This window comes from Pyrus communis, chromosome 11 (genome assembly GCF_041283825.1).
Source record: "Pyrus communis isolate YQ-2024b chromosome 11, ASM4128382v1, whole genome shotgun sequence".
Taxonomy (NCBI): Eukaryota; Viridiplantae; Streptophyta; class Magnoliopsida; order Rosales; family Rosaceae; genus Pyrus; species Pyrus communis.
In genome coordinates this window covers 30,993,097-31,009,071 of record NC_142575.1, presented here as the reverse complement: position 1 = coordinate 31,009,071, position 15,975 = coordinate 30,993,097, and the positions used below count along the sequence as shown (strand labels likewise).

General features: G+C 34.0%; 1 protein-coding gene across 1 annotated transcript; it reads right to left on the bottom strand.

Moving 5' to 3' along the window:
- Positions 1–607: 607 nt before the first annotated feature.
- LOC137742743 (ARM REPEAT PROTEIN INTERACTING WITH ABF2) lies at positions 608–6,062 on the bottom strand. Its single transcript, XM_068482685.2, has 19 exons — positions 5,648–6,062; positions 5,356–5,516; positions 4,718–4,890; positions 4,517–4,637; positions 4,355–4,432; positions 4,160–4,254; positions 3,958–4,033; positions 3,748–3,855; positions 3,190–3,318; positions 3,010–3,078; positions 2,841–2,900; positions 2,571–2,694; positions 2,120–2,259; positions 1,877–1,940; positions 1,602–1,681; positions 1,452–1,516; positions 1,239–1,356; positions 1,025–1,149; positions 608–937 (listed from the first exon to the last, which is right to left on the bottom strand). The coding sequence occupies exons 1-19, from the start codon at positions 5,907–5,909 to the stop codon at positions 826–828; spliced, it is 2,160 nt and encodes a 719-aa protein (XP_068338786.2). The 5' UTR covers positions 5,910–6,062; the 3' UTR covers positions 608–825.
- Between the last annotated feature and the right edge of the window lie 9,913 nt (positions 6,063–15,975).

The following is a 15,975-nucleotide window of genomic DNA, read 5'->3' as shown; positions in this document are numbered from 1 at the left end:
TGACAACATGACGTGAGTTTGAATTTCGTCAGTAACTAATCTAACAAAACCTATCATTTGACAAAAAAAAAAAAAAAAAACATTAATAAGAAAACAATATTTAACAATTTGATTGAAAACACACAAAATTTAACATAAAACTTCAAATTGTCTCATCAATCATAATTATTATTTCACCGTTATAATTAGACATTGTAAAAACATTTTCTAATAGGGAAAGGGATCCTCTTTGAATTCTTTCTTCTTAATTCACCAAGTCCAAAGATCCAGACCATTAAAATTTGATTTAACGACTAAAGTTATTATAATTTTTAAAATGAATCCTTATTTGTAACTGTTGGATCAAATTTCAATGACCCAAATCTTCGAACTTGGTGAATTAAGAAGAAAAGATCCGAAGAAAATCCCTTTCCTTCTAACAGGGTAAATTTCGGTCGGATTCAAAAAGTTTCGGAATCAAATTTTAGATAATTGACTACAAGACTTGCATATAAATTCAAAATGTATATTGAAAAAGTCCTAAAATTCTAAAACTTATTGCATTATCGAATAGATAAAAAATAAAATATTATTGCAAGGTTGGGTAAGCAAATAAGTAATGGCGATATAGAAGATAAACGATGAAAATCTTACTGCTAATCACAATGTGCAATCTGCTGCGTATTCCATAAGCCAAATGGCATTGCATGTTTACATACCAAGAAACTAAACAGAAGCTACCTACTTCTGTAAGAACAACACTCACAAAAAACGATCTCTACTACTTTCTGTACATTTCTGCTCTCTATCATCTTCATACTCTCAAAAGTCGACACTACGATTGACCTATGCCATTGCCTGCTGCTGCTGCTGCGAGGTTGCCTCGATCGGCATCTTAAGCGCATTAGTAAAAAATGTGCGAATGTCTGGTAGCACACGGTCCACCAATGTCGGATACCTGAGTATTTTCATGACAAGATTTCATGTTACTGTAATGCTTGCTGGAGAATGGACACAGATTTAAAGAGAGAAAGGCACTGCTTACCATGGTTTCTCAACCAATTCCTCAAATTGCTCCAGTAGAAATAGAATGCATGCTTGCTGTAACGACAAGGCATTGAAGGCCTCCGATAACTCAAACATGAGCGAAAGATTTTCCACGCAGATGTCCTTAATAAACGTAGTAAGACGCAATCAGACTAAACCGGGAAAACAAAAGAGTAGTCAATAATCACCAACTTCTTTAATAGGTAGCGCACCTGAGAAATGGCATGCTCGCAGAGCCGCTTGAGGCCCTCCAAAAGATACTGATCAGCAGCTCTGAGGAGATCCTGAGCTATATCCAAAGTGACATCTACCAATCCTGTGTATATGAATCTGGGAACAGACAGGATCATAATAACTATTAGGGCCAAAACTCAGGTGCGTTAGCAATTACACTTTAGTTCTTAAACAGGGGGTAGAACTTCTACCTCATCATCAATTCAAAAGCTTCCCATCTAATATTTGGAATCACTATGTCCTTTGCATCTCTCTCCTACAATACATCGTTTTGGCATTGTATTCAGAGAATCAATGAGTGGAAAAGGCCAATAAAGATACGAGTATAACTCAATTCTTACCCTGTAACCACCGTCAAACATGGCACGGAATGCATCAGATGAGGCACGCAAACAAATTCTGTGGGCATAGAACCGTTTACCTGATAGAAGTAAAGCATACAAATGTATTACTGCATAATTACTATTAAGTGACTAAACTATCTTGTTATGGTGTTGCTCAATGATAGAGATGGTTTACTCGGCCAAGACTTGTAGCTCAAGAGTTTTCTTTGGCTCTAGGCACCACATTACTGAAAGAAAAAAAATAAAAATATATGCAAAAGAACAATGCCCACCTTCAACTAAGAATGTGATGTCAGAAAGGGTAGGATTGTTTACATATTGCTCACCCAAATACACCTGAAAGTAGATCATGTCAACCATATCAGAAAGTGCATCAAACTCCATGACAAAGTATGACAATAGTACCGCTCAAAAATAATATACACATCTTCCAAATTATATAGTGCCCCTAGCAGACTTAAAGTAAAGTTGCAAAATTACATGCCCACTAAACCAATTAGACCTCAAGAAAATACCTGTGGGGAGGGTGATGGAGGAGCTGCATCCATGCGAGCGAGTGAAGTGACTTTTGTAGCCAATTTGTACAAGGCCAAAGAACCATCATGTTTCTCCTTATACTGCAGAGACTTAAGAAGCCCTAAAAGCAACTCTAATCCTGCAAGTAACGAATTTGTGCAAAAGATCAAGTTCTTGGAACCAAATGTGGTGAACTTATGAATATCAGCAAGGTAAGATAAACCAAACTTTCTGATTCCTGTTCTGTATTTTGAAGCAATTCAGTTACAACACTGAGTGAAAACATACAAGCAAAGAAAGAAAGGAAAAAGCCCCATTAAACCAAGAAAGCATGCACATTATAAACTTCTGATACTTTATTCAGACATATGCTCTGGCAGTTAACTAACCAAATCTCTAAAGATGCAACAAACAGAATCCTAGGAAAATTTCAATGCATAAGATTCATACCTTTGTTAGAAATAAAAATGCTTTCACTGTCACTAGGGTTGCAAAGATGAGCAAGAGCCAAAGCCACTCTTCTTCGAGTGGCCTTATCTGCCACCCGCATCATATATAACAGATGGTTTAAAACCTGTCAAGGGTTATCAGATAAGGAATTTGGAACATACTAAACGAGTGTCCGTCATGTGATACGAGCACAAGATGACATTACAAAATGAAATAATCACCGAACAGCAGAAAAAAGTAAAAAAGACAGTCCAATGTGAAAGAACTCACTCGTCCACAAATCTTCTCCTCTAGTCTTTTCAAGGACTTTGCCACGCATTCCTTAGTTTGCTGCAAGTATCAAATGGTAAAAGACATTTAGGCAATAATTCATGACCTTCAAAAACCAACTTAATATCAAGTAGACAATCATATAACATTTTTTTAAGGGGAAAATTACCTGAGCAACAAATACTCCATCTTGGAATTTCTGAACACCTCCAAACTTTATTATAGTTGCAGTGTTATCCTGCAAAAGAAAGCTCAAATTAATCTCACTTTCATACAAGATTAAAAGATGTATATAGGAAAACTGCATGCACTACAAACTGGAACTGAAGCAGGGAACAGCAAACTATACCTCATTATCTGCAAGACCATATAGACAAAACGCAGCATTATGTTGCAGAGAGATGTTTTTTGAATCAAGAAGCTTGATTAGAGGCATTATACCACCATTGTGAGCAATGCCAGCTTGGTTATGTATGTCCTATGAAGAAATCATTGAGGAAACCAGTAAGTTGTATATTCCTTAAAATTTAACCACCACTTAAACAAGTAAAACAATCTAACGACAGACACAAACAAAGTTGACAAGTAACCACATGCCAGTAAGCATTTATGATGAAAAGACTATATAGCCAACAAGAGATTTAACACTAATAAAAAGAAACTTGCATTACAATTAGACATGCATGTAACACTGCAATCTTTCCCTTTTCTAAAAGTACAAAACAATCTGAAAGTACCATTACTTTATTAGGGTCCCTACCAAAGATATATTTTACACAAGCACAGTAAAAATGAGTTCTAGGACTGTTTAACATCCAGTTGCTAATATGATACTTGAAACTGTCTTATTGTGCTTTCCTACATATATGCATTAAGAGAACAAACAATGAAAAAGAGTAATACTAACCTGTGCCAACCTCCCAAGCGTAAAGGCTGACATCTCCTGAACCTGTGCATCAGGTGACTTAAGCATCTCAATTAATGGTTTTAAAGCTCCCCTCTGAACAATATGTGCCTGCATTGACCACATGGTTATAACATCTAACAATATCATGTATCATACGATAAGAGTATAAGGGTAAAAGACACAGGATTAACCAAAATGGTTTTATTTTACCTTGCAATCTGTATCAGCTGCAGCAAACTGACCAAGTAATAAAGCAGCTTCTCTTTGGCTCTCCGTACATTCAGAACTGTCAATAAGTAGCAAACAACAGAGTTGTCATTGTTTGAAACCTAAGTATATTTTTCAGGCAAAAATGATAATAACAACATGATTGTTCAAAGAAAAATTACATGCTGCAATATTTTAGAATTACCTGAGCAATCCAATAATAGGTTGTAAAGCACCAGCAAGAAGTACTAATTTCTTGATGTGTGGGGATGAGTGAACAAGATTGCCTATTACACCAACCTGATAATCCCCACAAAATTTCAGCAAAAGCTTACAGAACAATGAGGTTATAACTCTCAAGTTATGAGAGAAGAAATATTAAGTATATCTCAAAGCTCACCGCTTCAAAAGACATCACAGGATCTTCAGATCGAAGCATTAGTACCAGGGTAGGCAAAGCATTGCACTCTACTACAATCTGGAATTTTGCAATTCAAATCAGCTAAATACTAAAGATTCCGAAATCAGTTATGTAACATCTCAAAAAGGAAAACGTAAATACCTCATTCTTGTTTCCATCATTTTTAAATGCCAGAGTCCGAAGGGCCCCTGCAGCCGCTATCTGTACCTTTGTGTCGAAGAAGTTAAGCAGTTGAACAAGAGGAGGAATTCCACCTTCAATCCTGAAGTTCAAAGATAAACAAAGCCGTAAGTACTGAGACTTTCTCTAATATGAGACTCAGGAGAGTAGAAGCAAACAGACCTGACAAGGTTCTTAATGTTGCCATTTTCATGGGCAAGGTGAGCAATTGTATCACAAGCTCTCCTGATCACAGCATCAGGTGCCGGTGAGTCACTTCCCCACTTGTGCCTTTTTAGAAGATCAACAAGATGCGGTAAAGCTCCAGCATCAACCACAAGTTGTTGATACTCCGGCTAAATAACATAAACACAGATACAGAACAAAACCCATCAATAACAGAACAAAAAGTGAGATAAAACAGATTTCTTTTCGAAATCTCATCAAGAACAAGCTACCCGCTAAGAGATCAAAAACATTTGCACTGCAGTGAAGGTATTGTTTTTACAGAACATCATAACATCTGTTAATGCCCTAAATATTTACAATCCTCATAAGATCTAACATACCAAAAAATATATATTACAAATGGATACAAGAACAAGCAAAACAAATTAAAATGGGCAACACCAAGCCACCAAGGCTCCTGCTTTACAGGGGTCGGGCGGGAACGTGTATCATACAGAGCATTACCTTTACTTTGAAAAGAGAGTGTTTCCACAACTCAAACCCGCGACCTTTCGGTCACAAAGGAAACAAATTAAGTCACTGTAAAAATGTAATAAAGTACCAAAAGAATGCTAATACGGTGTTAAATTCACCTTAATGGCAATAAACCCCAGGGCATAAGCACAGTATTTCTCGACCTCGTGCTCGTACGGGATCGGGCTTCTTCGGCCGTCTGTCACCGGCGGAGGCGCCTGCAGATGCTTAACAAGCGCCGGAACTGCTCCACAGTCCACCACGATGTCCACAAGCTCCTCTGCATCCAAATTACCCAAAAAAAAACCTAAGCCCCAAACAATCTCACAAGATTTCGCTCAGATTAAAGATGAACAAACAGTTAACTCCAAGAACACCGGCCAAAATAAAAGACAACAACGAGCACGCTACCTTCTTTGGCGGTGAGAGCGAGGCCATGGGCGGCCTGCTTCGCGAGGAGGCGGTCGGGCTGCGCGGACGAGAATATGGACTCCAGAATCCGGACCTGCTCGCGAACCCGGCCGACGAGATCTGGGCGATCGTCTTGCGGTTCGACGACGGCCGGGACTTTCCGGTCCGGTTCGCCCTCGATCCTCTCATCTCTGAAGTCTTCTTCGAGCTTCCGCTTCAACCCTCTTCTGGTTGTGACGGTTCGCGCCTGAGAGCGTTCCATGGAGGGTGGGAGAAATGGTTAATTCAGAGAGGGGTCGGGGGTAGTTTGGGAATAAAAGTGTGGTTGATGGGAGTTTCAGAAGTAAATCCTGTCGGACGAGCTTTTATATAACGCCGTTAAATTTTTGAGCTCCCGCCTAAATAAATTTGAGAGACTTAATACAAATTTTGTCTCCCGCCAAAGTAAATTTGTTTTCGGCGGATTTTACTAATTTGGGCCTGGTGTTCTAAAAATCTTGTTTATTTTTCTTAATGGGCTTCGGTAAAAAAGGAAGTGGCTTGGACCTATTGAGGTACGATGGGATGGGCTTTGTATTTGGTTGTTGGGTGTATTTAGACAAGTGCTGGGCCCTCATTTTTAGGGCCACTTTTGTTAGTTTTGGTGACCAGTTTGTAATTTTAATTTTTTCAATTTTTATGTTTGATATATGCAAAAGTGGATAATGAAAAATAGTGGTGAGATGGAGAGTAAGAAACAAAAAATAATAAATCAAATTAAAATTAAAAATTTGAAAGTAAAAACAATTTTATAATAATTTTAGAACTCATTTGAATGTGCTTTTAAAATAGCTGAAAGCGTTTTTAGATAAAATATTTTTGAATTCCAAAAGCATCAGTTATGTGCTTCTTCCAGGAAGCACTTTAAATGTTTTTCCATATCATCATTTCTCTAATATAGTTTTCCATTTATTTCTAACATAAAATAAAAATGTGAAATGATAAATGAAATGGTTATTAAGTAAACCCTTAATGAATCTAACTTTTCAGGAGTTTTTAATTGACACTGATTACTAGTGGAGCAATGTTCTTGTTGATGGCACTAGCATTGTTGGTAAATCGACAATATCAACATTATTGACAACGTGTTCATACATTATTTATGTCATGTGAAAACTATTAGCATGGTGAGAAGATATAAACATAGTCATGAAAGTAGCCATAAACTTTTTTTTATTTTGTGAGAGAGCAACTTTGAATAATGAAATTAAATTGAAAATTCGATACGATGTTATAAATTTTATTGTCCAACTACATGATTTTGGATAACTAGTGTTTAGAACGCTAAATTATAAACCATTAGCTAATGAAAAAAGTTATATGGCTAAGAAGGATGAGAGGGTAGAAAAATCACAGAACGTGAGAGAGTAACCTATACTTTTAATTAGAGCAATTTTTCTATTGCAAAAGGAGTTGAATGGAGGCAGCTGCCCCATGTGGGCATATGTTGCATTCGTCCGGGAACATAGTAAGACTTTGCTACAGTAATAGGGATGTTTGAGAACACTTCTATGCTGCCGTTTCCATGCTTTTTCATTCAATAATTCGCATATATAAAAGAAGGTGTGCTTATGTGTCACTAGATCAAACGATCGGATGAAAGAACATACAAATTAGGGGTTGTTGGCATATAAAAAACAAAGTGTGCAGTGCAAGTTTGATATATTATAGTGAGAGTACACTCATATTGTACTGGCAATCGAAAGCTATAGTGACTGAGTGTCGGCGGTGCTTCGTAAACAAGTAAACAAAAGAGCGGCTCCCATGTAGTTCCCAATAAAATACAACACATCAACATCATCTAAAACACGACTTCCATCTCGACCTTTCAACTCTCCTTTCAGATTCCCTCCCTCACAGCTAAAGCCATATAGCCAGCCATTCCTACATATCAATATGAATATGAAATTGGATCCTCTCTAAGGCAAACCCTCATGATCCTCCTGATTTGTTAAAAGTTGAAATAATTGTAATCGTTGAATTAAAATTCAACAACCCGTGTTATTGGGTCAAGAGGATCTCGAGGGTTTGCCTCGGAAATGATCTAATTCCATAAGTATATACACACGAATTTGGTTCCTCTTCGGATAGCCTAAGGATCAGAAAATTCGAGTTTTTGACTTGTGTGAAGCAAAAAAAGTTTGAATTTTTATTTTGTGTGAGGTAAGCCAACAAAATGAATTGATAGAGACAGTCAGATTTAATTTGAATGATTCAGATCATCTGATTCTTGAGTTTCAGACATTGAAATCCGGAGTAGATTTTTGTCCTATACATGCACATATATAGTTTTTAACTGGTTGCACAAAAGTCGAGAGTTTTGTCCTTCTCCATTCACCAACACGTAAACGACAAACAAGTCAATCCCCTTCCTCATCTACACAACATGGGCTAGGACAGGTGTTTTGTCCACGAATAATAATAATATTTTAATTGAATCCATCCGTACAAAAGGGATTTTTTTAATTTTATCATCACATAATTACTTAGTGTTATAAATTTGTTAATATTTAAATACATATTTTAATTATATTGAAATTGTTAATTAGTTTATTAAGAGAATTAATCTAAACATACAAAGTTTCAAGTTCGTTTCTCTTCTCAAATATCGTTTAGTATAGAATGATAGGCGACCTTAGTGGTTAATACCAAATCGTATAGAAATTTTCATAGATCGTTCATATCAAAACAGATGAATACATAGTTTTTTGTAATGATGTGACAATATGATTATTATTGGTGCTTTTAGAAACCATATTAGTTAGGCCTAATTTTGTTGAAATTCCTTCGTGTATCGCCCAGCGAGCCCTGGAACTAGCTTGATGTTATGGCACAACAAGGAAGATGCATTGTCATACAAGAAATTAAGTGGAATTGGTTTCGATGCGTCCTAAATGTTATTTGATGCCTTATGTGAGAATTTGATATTTTGTATAATTTTTTGCTCTATCCGATATGCTAAATAAAAATTTCATCTTATAAAATGTTCCATCTCTTTGTCAGGTTCAATTATTGAGACAATGAATCAAATACTTGGAACACACAACAACATTTATCATGAATTCCACCACACCTATTAAAAAACCATTATAGCAATTTGACAGCAGCTGTAAAAATGATAGCAGAGGGCTTGACTTCAATTGACTCGGCTCCATGTAAAAAATTGAAAGTTCAGTTGGAGAGAGTTTTGTTGCTATTTTTTATTAGTCTTTGTGATAATTTTGACAACTACCTTGAAGATACTCTAATATAAAATTATACGTCAGTCTCTCTCTATGCTGCGGTAGTGATAAATCCGTTTTATAAAAGTCTCACGTGCCATGCAAATGTTATTAATTTGGTGACAAGTTTTCCGCGTGAGTACATATGTGTACTTAATTGCAGGGGCCAGGTAGACTCAGTTGACCGGTCCAATGGAATCTAGTACTACAGGCTAGCTGTGCCCTGCACTTGTAGTTCCCACCAATCTTAAGTTAACCGAGCTAATTTAAATCGCTTAACTGAAACTAAACCTTAATTAGGTACTGATTAAGTTTAATAAAATCTGTCATGTTATTTAACAAACGATATTATATACACTAAGAGGATGAAAGAATGAATTAAATCTCATAATAGGCTGAAAATAATGTGATTCAAATTCATTTTTAACGAAAATCAAATCTAAAACATTTTCCTTACCAATGAATATAAATATAATTAAACCGTTAATAAAATATATCCCCGAGATCCAAATAAGATCTTTCGGGGAGTGAGCTAGCCAGCAATATGCTTCACGGGACTCGTACACGTACGTCCCTACACAGTCCTCAGGCGAGCATTGAATCTTCCTAGATTGAATTGAATGCCAATTGCATTGGCGTGAGTGTGACCAAGGAGGACTTGTTTGACGAAATTAAGTTGAAAGTCAAACAACAATTTTATGCAGAGTTTTACTTAACTAAAACAATTTTACGAACGTTGATTCTTACCCTTTGTTTTCCTTGATAATTTTAATTTAAAGATTAGGTCGATAAAAAATTAATTAAATACAAAATTGTTTAGTCATTTTACCGTTGTTCAACAAACATGAAAATTTTTCGAATTCAATACTAAATTAAGTTGTCTATTGTATGTTTTAGTCGAATTTTTCCTTCTTTTAATATAAAAATATCGATGTACTTTAAAAAAAATAAAAAAAGGCCAAAAGTTTTAACAACATTAATCGGCAGTTAGCAATTTATGATTTGGTTTGTTTCTTGCAAATTGATCGTCAAAGAGTGGAGTGGAAAATGCATGAGTATATCGGCTAGTATTCTGATAAGAGTAATGCTATTTATACCGTGTTTTTTGTATCATATTTTCAAATCATTTTAGGTGACATTTAATGTGGACAACCACATCATTTGAATTAATCAGATTTTTTAATTTATTTCATTATTTAATAAACTAATAATTAATAAAAACTAGTTAATTAAATGGTGATTGTGGTATACGATGAGTTTTTCTCTTTCCTTTCCTTGGGTTTTGTAAATTTTTCAAATGATGTGGCTGTCCACATCAGATGACACCTAAGATGGTATATAAATATAGTATAAAAATATGATATGAATAACATTACTCTTCTAATAAATGTCATCATACAGGCTTTTAGTATGCGTTATTGGAACTCACATGGTATGAGTTTGATGGTCGGCCATGCACCACCCGCATGAGTGCCAAATGTCTTGCTTAGAATAAAAGCATGAAGCCACGAACCTAGAGATTTTTCAATGTGATCAATACACGTGGTGAACCAATGTGATCAGTACATAAGGTGGTACACCATGTGTTACTATATAAATAGTGAGATACGTGTGTTAAAAAATTAATAACTTTAAAAAATAAAATTTCTCATTACTTACATAAAAATACATGGTATACCACTCGTGTTTCCGTCTTAACCCAAACAAACCAAGATCCAAATTAATTAACGTGGGATTCGGCACACCACTTGCCTCGATTTTCATCCCCTCAAGATTGTAATATGATTCATGCCAATTAAACGTGGGGTTTTCACCTTTTTATTAGCAAAGGGTCTTGTAATTTTCTGTCTTGTGTAATATCTTGAACAACCAAGTAATTATGTAAATCTTAAAATTAGTTTATAAAATGGATATTGATTTTAATCTATTAATGTGTACTTAATTCAAATTTATATTATATATTTGTTTTAATATTTAATAGATATTTTATTTAATGTCGTTACATTAAATTTTAAATTCATTATTATACACATTTTAATTCATTAATTTTATTTAACTTTCTATAATTAGTGTACCTAAACATTTGTATCATAATATATTTTACTAAATTAGTGTACTGAAATGTACGTATCTAAATATATTGTAGTGAATTAGTGGCACAAAAGAAAATATGCAAAAACATAATTGTACCAAACATTTCATACCTAACTATATGATACTAAACTAGTGTACCAAAATGTCAGTACCTATATATATTATACTAAACTAGTGTACCGAAATGTCTATACGTAAACATATTATACTAAACTAGTGTACCGAAATGTCTATACGTAAACATATTATACTAATCCAGTGTACCAAAATGTTCGTACCCAAATATATTGTAATGAAATTAGTGGCACATAAAAAAATATGCAAAAACATAAGTGTAACGAAAAATTTCTACAAAATATTTTCTTATATATACTCACCATAATGAGAATTAAAATGTATAATATTTTCATAAAATTTAATTTATGAACACCATCAAATTATAAATAAAAAAGAGAGACAATGCATAAATATGCTGACATTAAATAGAGTCTAGGGATTAAAATCAATTTTTAATCTTGTATAAGACATTTTTCAAACTTTATCTTATTTAGGTAATGAAATCTAGTTTTCTATTATAAAATTGGGAAGTTTATTTGTAGTGTGAAATCCATTTTCTTAATGGATTCTTAACAGGTGACACGATAACGAGCTAACTCACCAATGGGTCGCATTGTTTTGTGTCGGATTAATAGGTCTTCAAGAAATTGTCATGCCTAATGTCTAGACTTGGCAAACGGGTCGTGTAGTTTACATGTCATACCAGTTATCTTAACAGGTTTCTAACATGTGACGTGATAACGATACGAATCATTAATGAGTTCTTAACGAGACCCCTATAACGAGCTGACTTTAACGGGTTGACTCGAAACTTGTTATTTTCGTATCGTTTCATATCAGGTTAACAAATCGTACAAAAGGTTATTATACCTCATTATTAAAGATATGACGTAAAATAATTTAAAAATATGGAATACTTGGTAATATACTAAACAATAATATTGTCACAAGGAAACAAAAGGCTCACTATTAATCAGTCACGAAAGTTTCTTGTGGATTTTAGTTGGGACTTGCAGTGAGAGATTCCAACATCCACAGAAAAGTATGCAATATGCCCCATAGGGCCATACCGATCTATGACTTCTTTTGGATTTTTGGATGACAAGCCTAGCTAATTTGTATGTCAAGTGGTAAAAAATAAATATGAATTACCTCATGTAACATGTTTTCAGATCTCCCACCACCGACCAGTTCCACTTGATCATTCAGATTCAGGATTGCATTGGTTTGTGGCTTGACAGTATACGTACTACAGACCATACAGTATGTCTTCCATGCATCCAGTGACGACTCCTGAATTTTCCTTTCGAAAGTAATTAAGTTGAAGGCTGCACGTCACTTGACTAAAGATATTGAAAATATCCTGAAATCTTAGAATACCAATGAAACATAGTAAACAATGGAATCCAGCCTAGAAATATATTTATGTCGCTGCAAAGCGGTGAGTTGAACTCATGGCGCCATTCTCCTTGAATCATGCATATGCAAATATAGAAGTATGTACTTAAGGCTAAAAAAGGATGGGGAGGGGCCAAGAAGCTGTAAATGTAACAAGGACAGAGACTGCTTCGTCGTGATATTGTGTTTAAAGTAGAGGGCAAAAGACGATGGAAAATCCTATATCTGGTACGTAAAAACCAAGCAGACAAGATCTTATCGCAATCTATATGGTATTATAGCTCCCAGGGTTCGAAAGAGAGAGATACACACGTGTGCGTGGGATCTGGATCGCATGGATGTATGGGCGGTTTGTGATTTGGTCTGGTATAATCAGAGAGATCAGCTGATCCTAGGGTTTTAAAAATATTCTGGTTTGGTTTCATGACTTAATTGATTTCGTAACGTTCGTTGAGCTGAAAATAATGTCGTTTTGAGAAGGACTTTCATAACAAATATGTACCGCAACCGCAGTATTTTATACTATTTAAGTTGTCTCTCCCTTTTAGACAGACTTTAATTACGTGTTTATGTCTAATCAAATTATTTTCACACCAAACGGAAAATGAAAGAAGAAAGGGACAATTGACAATATCATGCATGATGCCATGCATCCTCTTGAAGTAGCTATGAAATTGACATTAGATTTAAGGAAGTTTTACCGAAACATTTCCAGTACTGTTTATTTTTAACGAAAATAACATATTTACTCTAAAAAATCCCTCCTGGTACTATTCACTTACACACCTTTTTGTTATTTTGATTAAAACTCAAAGTCAATAGTAGTGGTAAAGTAAATACCTTACTTTAGATTTAAATCATTTTGTCATATTGCAAGCATTTTTCATTAGTTTTATTTAGATTTAAAGCACTAAAAATCGATAATAGTGGTAAAGTAAATACCTTACAAATTTATTAAAAAATCGTTAAAACTGACATGTGCTTTGTACGTGAGAAGATAAAAATGTAACTTTATTATAAACCTGTTGGATCCACACAAGATCAAATGATCAACGATCAGCATCTCAAGACACATGTTAATTTAAGTTTTTTCTAGGAGAGTCAAACATTAAGATTCCTTGTCTCACAAATATTGTAAATTAGCTTGTCTATTTTCCAATAAATTTAATCCTTAAAGTTTAAGACTTATGATGAATATAGAAAGGGGTTTATGAACAAAATATGTCGAATTCGATGTTTCTGGAAAAGTTGCTGCCATATATAATTAACAACTTGATTAAATATGTAGGCATGTTCTTGATGGAACTAGCTATAACTACAAGTTGTTCTTCCCAAGCTTAATCATAAGCTAAAAGAATAATAATTAGTAAAGCATTTTAATTAATTAAATAGTTGGAGATGAAAAATTAAAGGTGGCTCTCAATGCTTGTTGTGATGGAAATGGATATGATTCTTAATAGGAGCATAACTTGGGTCTTAATCAAATGGTTTCATCACTAAAAAGTGGAAAAACTTACACCCTTTCATGGTATCTTAGGTCTTAATATATCAAATGTGCTCTAAGAGTAATTGATCAAGCATGTAATGAATAAGATTGCCCACCAAACCACTTTAAGTTCCATCTCTTTCTTCCTTTTGAGCAAGGATGATATTAATCAATTCTTTAAGCAAGGATGATATTAATCAATTCTTTAAGTTCAATCTCTTTCTTCCTTTTGAGCAAGGATGATATTAATCTAATTGATCTCAATTGGCAAATCAAACCCTTGAAGACAGACGTTTTTGTGGTGTCTACTTCGTAATATATTTTAACAATTCGAACTGTTTATCTTTTAGGTGGTCTTACTTCAAAGATCATGTCTACAAAAATCTCCTGAATCTGAAACCATATGACTGTTGAATTAAGGGTTCAATCGTCCATTTTCTTCATTTAAAATGAATACCTAAATAGTTTTAGATTTGTCTAATTTTTTGTAAGAATGATTTACGAATGATGTTAAAAAAGATAAATGATTCCGATTGTTAAACTACATGACGGAGTAACCCCCCGAAAAACGTATGTAAAAAACTGTGTAAAAAAAAGTGATGCCATGAAATTCGTATATAGTCTCACTCTAATCTCCTAAATGAACTATATATTAAGCGGAGACCTCCATTGAAAATACATAAATAGGTAATGAGTTATGAAGAGCCAATGACCCAAATTAATCATTTAATCAAATATACTTAGTATTATATTGTTAAGATCATAAAGTGACCATATTACTTAAAATATATAAAGTTTAGAATCTGCTTTACTAAAAGAGGAAACAAACACTTTTAAATAATAAGCATTGATATGAAACCAATAACTTTGATCAGTAAAGAGGAGATCCTACCACAAAATTTTCGTTATTTTTAACCATGCACGTTTAAAAGTGAAAGAAAGGTGGAGTGCATACATGTGTGAATGTGATGGGATAGAATAATATATTTTCTTATTTATAAGTTTAGAAGAAGATTGGTTACTTTCACTATCAACTTCAAGGTATACTTATAACTTCGAGCCGGAAGAACTTAAGCATGACGCCTAACTATCAACTATCACGGATATAGATTTATGTAAGAATTTATAACTCGCGCACCAACAAGGACGACTCAAACTTTAGTAGAGGCGACACACATGACATAGATTTTACCAACTGAGTCAACCCTCATTGACAATGATAATATGTCTTTATAACCAGTGGCATAAGTGTTTTTTTTTCTTTTTTTTTGCAGATCGATATATGTGGTGAGTAATTTTTTCTTGACAGTATAAATTACTAGTTTTTACATATTTTCAAAATAAAATGTCAAATTATAACATATTTGAAGCAGATATTCATTGAAAAATATGGAAAGTCAGAGCACAAAATATGATGCAAAACTACAAGATCTCCGAGTGACATGGATCTTTGATTTTCCTAGATCATTTTTGGTAATTCTACGGTTACAAAACCGAGTCGCCTTAGCTTCCTAGAGGCTTCACCGGAGAATCAACTCATTTATAAGTACACGTCTATCTTTGCCGTCATTCGAAAATCTTTTTTTGTAGTGGAGCATATCAAAGATTTTTTGAAAAACATACACTTTTATAATTATGTGTATATCATTCTCACCGCATGATTGACAACAAAAACTGAAAATCTCTTGTTGCACTAAACTAACTTGCAACTTGCAAAAGGGTTTAAGATAAATAATGATAAATGTAATTTTCTATGGTGCGTACTTATCCTACCTATAAAATTAAAAAGCATTGCACCACGTATAAATTTTGGATTCTTCAACTTGTTTGGTACACACAAAACAAAACATAAAACAAAAGGGATTTTTAATTAATTATCCTAATGGCCATGGTCGCTCATTTTTTTTATTTTTAAACCAACGATATTATTTATAATAAGAAGTAGGACAGTAGATTATGTTTCATAATAAATTAGTAATAATATTATTCAAATTTATCTTTAGTTAAAATCAATTTAAAATCTCTTAATTTCA

Bases quoted from the DNA above. Each gene is read 5' to 3' on its own strand.
- LOC137742743 (XM_068482685.2), bottom strand. From the start codon at position 5,909: ATGGAACGCTCTCAGGCGCGAACCGTCACAACCAGAAGAGGGTTGAAG. The intron at 4,034-4,159 runs GTAATTCTAAAA...ACTTATTGACAG, and splicing joins CCTATTATTGGATTGCTCAG to TTCTGAATGTACGGAGAGCC. The intron at 1,150-1,238 runs GTGCGCTACCTA...ACGTTTATTAAG, and splicing joins GCGAGCATGCCATTTCTCAG to GACATCTGCGTGGAAAATCT.